Source organism: Enoplosus armatus, chromosome 20 (genome assembly GCF_043641665.1).
Source record: "Enoplosus armatus isolate fEnoArm2 chromosome 20, fEnoArm2.hap1, whole genome shotgun sequence".
Lineage (NCBI taxonomy): Eukaryota > Metazoa > Chordata > Actinopteri > Centrarchiformes > Enoplosidae > Enoplosus > Enoplosus armatus.
Window position 1 is genome coordinate 881,158 of NC_092199.1, and position 3,843 is coordinate 885,000.

At 47.2% G+C, this 3,843-nt stretch overlaps 1 protein-coding gene across 1 annotated transcript; it reads left to right on the forward strand.

Moving 5' to 3' along the window:
* On the forward strand, positions 1–474 carry LOC139303795 (transmembrane protein 100-like). The gene has a single exon (XM_070927641.1). The coding sequence runs from the start codon at positions 1–3 to the stop codon at positions 472–474; it is 474 nt and encodes a 157-aa protein (XP_070783742.1).
* The last annotated feature ends 3,369 nt before the right edge of the window (positions 475–3,843 follow it).

The following is a 3,843-nucleotide window of genomic DNA, read 5'->3' on the forward strand; positions in this document are numbered from 1 at the left end:
ATGGCCCACCTCTTCCTTGCCAGTAAGATCACCATGCCGGACGAGCTCCACAGCAAAGGCGGCGCCAGGATCCCCAGGAGCGCCATGAGGGTGCCGAAATCCATCTCTGCCGAGAAGCTGAGTCGGGACAGGCCCAGGAAAGACCACAGCGTCGTCGTGACAACGCACGTCCCGCATGTCAACGAGGTCCAGCTGACGGCGGCCACCGGCGGCGCAGAGATGTCCTGCTACCGCTGCACCGTGCCTTTCGGCGTGGTCGTCCTCATCGCCGGCATCGTGGTCACGGCGGTGGCGTACACCTTCAACTCCCATGGGTCCACCATCTCTGTGCTGGGACTGGTGCTGCTGTCTACTGGACTGGGCCTGCTGGGCTCCAGTGCCGTCTGCTGGAGGGTCCGACTGGGGAAGAAGAAGGACAAACGGAGGGAGAGTCAGACCGCCCTCATGGCCAGCCAGGGATACTGTGTGGCCTGAGGAAGATACCCCTTACGAACCTCAGACGATCCTGAGTGGAGTCCAAGTTTAAGCTCTTTTTAAGTCTCGCTGGTGGTTCAGATGATGAACTTCAGGGAGACAATGAACCTGAACGCACCAGATTAACAATGCGAACGTTTAACAGGGATATGAACTGGTGAACTCTGCATAGAGTGAAGAGATGGAGCTCGTGCTCACTGTGGGGGCCATAACACTGCAGATACCTTAAAGGACTGTGATGGTCAGAGTAAAGGATGAGGGTCTGGACTCATGGCAACCTGCAGGATAACTCAGCAGCAGAAAATAAACTCCATACTGGAAGTGCTGGATGATGGACGGGAGGCTAAACTTTCTTTCATAAAGCTCTAGTGCTGAGTTTAATAATCGATTATTCAAAAAACATTGATAATTGATTCATTTATGAAGCCAAAATGCTAAACAATCATCTGGTTCCAGCTTCTCAAATCTGCCACGTGTTTTATACCATTTGAGATTTGGACGCTTTGCTACCATTTGACTCCCTCGTGGTGCCGTCATTTCAAACATTTTATGGACTCAATGAATCGAGTCATCAATAAAACAGTCGGCTGATTATTTGATAATATAAATATAAATTAGTTGTCGCTCTACAAAGCTCATCGATGATGTACAGTATCTCTAACTACCTGCTGCTAATAAGCTATAAGACATTTATCAAGGTACTCTATTGTTGAAGTTTCTCCTCTCTGATGAACTGGTGATCAGCAGCAGTTCGTTTCACGTAGATTTGGTCACATAAATTATTGGATTTGTTTCGCTGTCAGCAAACACTGAATCTGTCTGAGCAGACCGAAGACGTCAGTGGGATCAGGAGGATACCTTTGAAGACTCAACCCACTGCCGAGTAACAGGTCAAAAAATACCATTCTGACTTTGTGGAGCTGAATCACGGAGCAGCGCTCTGAACCCTGAGCTCTCAGATGAGGCGAAGCTCTGATCTGCATGCCACTCTGTATCTTTAAATCTGAAGTGATGGAAATAACCAGATGTCATGTATTACTACTAACGTATTAAAGAGTTCACATGTAGATGTTTAACTGTTTAACTGAGGGTCAATCTGAAGCTGTCTCACTTCTTTTACCTTGAACAGGTGTTCAGCCTTATTTATTCTGTCTCGATATGAGTGAAACTGTCTGTTCTGTTAAAGTCAACATTAAAGTTCCAACATGAGACCGGACGACTTCTTTTTCATTTACTCAGCGAGGAGTTTGTATTCAGAGCAGGTTGAGGAGAGACTGGAAAGTTATAACAGGTCGGCTGTTATATTTAGTTGTGTTTATGTTGCCTAGCATCCCGCAGACACACGACCAGATAATGAACCGGGTGGGGGGGGTGGAGGTTGGGGTTGCGTCATTTGGAGGGGGAGGAGGTGGTGGTGACGGGTAACGGTTACAACGCGTTGTCACTTCTGCAGTGCTAACTTTATCTCCACTGGAGTGCAGCATCCTGGGAATGTGGGAGGGAGGGGGGAGTGGAAAGGGAGAGAGAGGGGAGGCAGCGTTGCATCACTTCAGTGGATCTTCTGTCTCGTTCCTGCAGACACTTGGGAGGAGGTACAGTTCCTCTCTGAGCGTGACGGAGCTGGGAGGGTGAAAATAGAAGCTGTGAAGTGGAAAAACATCAGAACCTCACAGGAAGTGGATCCACATTCAACACTGAGACCCCCCCCAGCAGACCATCACCCCCTGATGAGTAAAGACCACCTAACTAACCTGCTGATAACTGCCAGTGGAGTATTTCCATTTCATGCTACTTCATACTTGTACTCTTCTACATCTCAGAGGGAAACATTGTACTTTTTACTGCATGTGTCTGACAGCTTCAGTTCGTAGACAATCCTCCTCCTCCTTTAGCTAAATAAACCAGTTTCTGGCTGCAGCAGTGCTTTGAGCTAAATGCTAACATCAGCATGCTAACATGACAACACTAACATGCTGATGTGTAGAAGGTATAACGTTCACACTGTAGCCTGTTAGCATGCTAACATTTCAGCCCAGCTGAGGCTGGTGGGAATGTCATTAGTTCTGAAGGCATTTGGTCAAAAAGAAGAAAGTTTGACCTGGTGATGATCAGATAATCACCAAAGACATCAGGCTTTGTTGTCTGGTAACGATATGAGATATCTGTACCAAACTTCCTGGCAATCCATCCAATAATTGTTGACATATTTCAGTCAGGACGTCGTCATCCCGAGAGCTGGAGACATTTCGGAGAACTCTTCCAGTTTGTCCTTTTGAAATGTTTACCTCCTTGGTGGAGGTAAATAATGTATTACTGTCTTTGTTTCAGGGCAGAATGAATGATCACTGACCCTTTGTGTTTCTGAGGCCGCCTCAGGAGGGTTCAGAGGGGAAATCCCGACCCTCCCTTCCCTTCCTGTAACACAGTGACCAGCTGAGTGACCAGAGGTGCAACACAGTGGCAGTGTCACCCCCCTCCACACCCCAGACTCTCAGCCAGAAAGGGCCTGGCACGCAAAGAGACAGGGAATCGGCAGGATTAAAAGGGATCAGCCAGAGAACAGGAAGGTTTCTGTTCCTACACACCCTTTACCAAAACTTTGAAATAATTCCCCAGCAGGCGTGTGATTGTTCTGCCATCAGACGAGCATCAAGGTCAGCAGAGTCGGCCCGAGGCTGAAGAGAACTAAGTAACCTGGTTCCAGACCTCTGAATCACTGCCCACAGCTATGATTTTAATAGGTCCAGCGTTGGTCATATAAAATGTTTCCTCCGACTTGGGTAAATCAAGCAGCTTCTACAGTTTCATTAGGAATCAGTTTATCTTTTGAGCTCTGTTTCAAGATGGCTGCCAACATGATATCAGGTGGGAACAACAGAAATCTCTGCTATCACTGTAAATCTGTAGGAGACCATCCTGTGTGGTCAGAGGTTGTTCTCATTAACTTCCTCTTCTGAAACTACACTCATCGTGGCCGTACTGAGCGTTTGCTGCATTGCAGTGCGACAGACAGATTTCAGACAGAAGTAGACAAAAGCAGCCTCTAATTTTACGTTTTGTCGGCTAAAATGTCTCCTGCAGATTTTTATCCGCACTGGTTAACACGCTCATTAAGCTGCGAGTTGATAGAAAATACATTGTTCCACTGTAAATATGCCACTGTTGTATGTAAACTACATACATGCTGTGCAAGAATGAAAAGTTCGAACTCGATGTCTCCTTGAAGCGGCCGTGGTGCTGAGGTGAGAACACAGGGAACGTCAGTAGAAGTGTCCATTATCGACTCAACGAGACAGTATGAAACACAACAGGCACAATGTCGAGTTCCAGCTGTCATAACTGCTCTGAGAGCTGCGGTTCGTCTTTTAG

Bases quoted from the DNA above. Each gene is read 5' to 3' on its own strand.
- LOC139303795 (XM_070927641.1), top strand. From the start codon at position 1: ATGGCCCACCTCTTCCTTGCCAGTAAGATCACCATGCCGGACGAGCTC.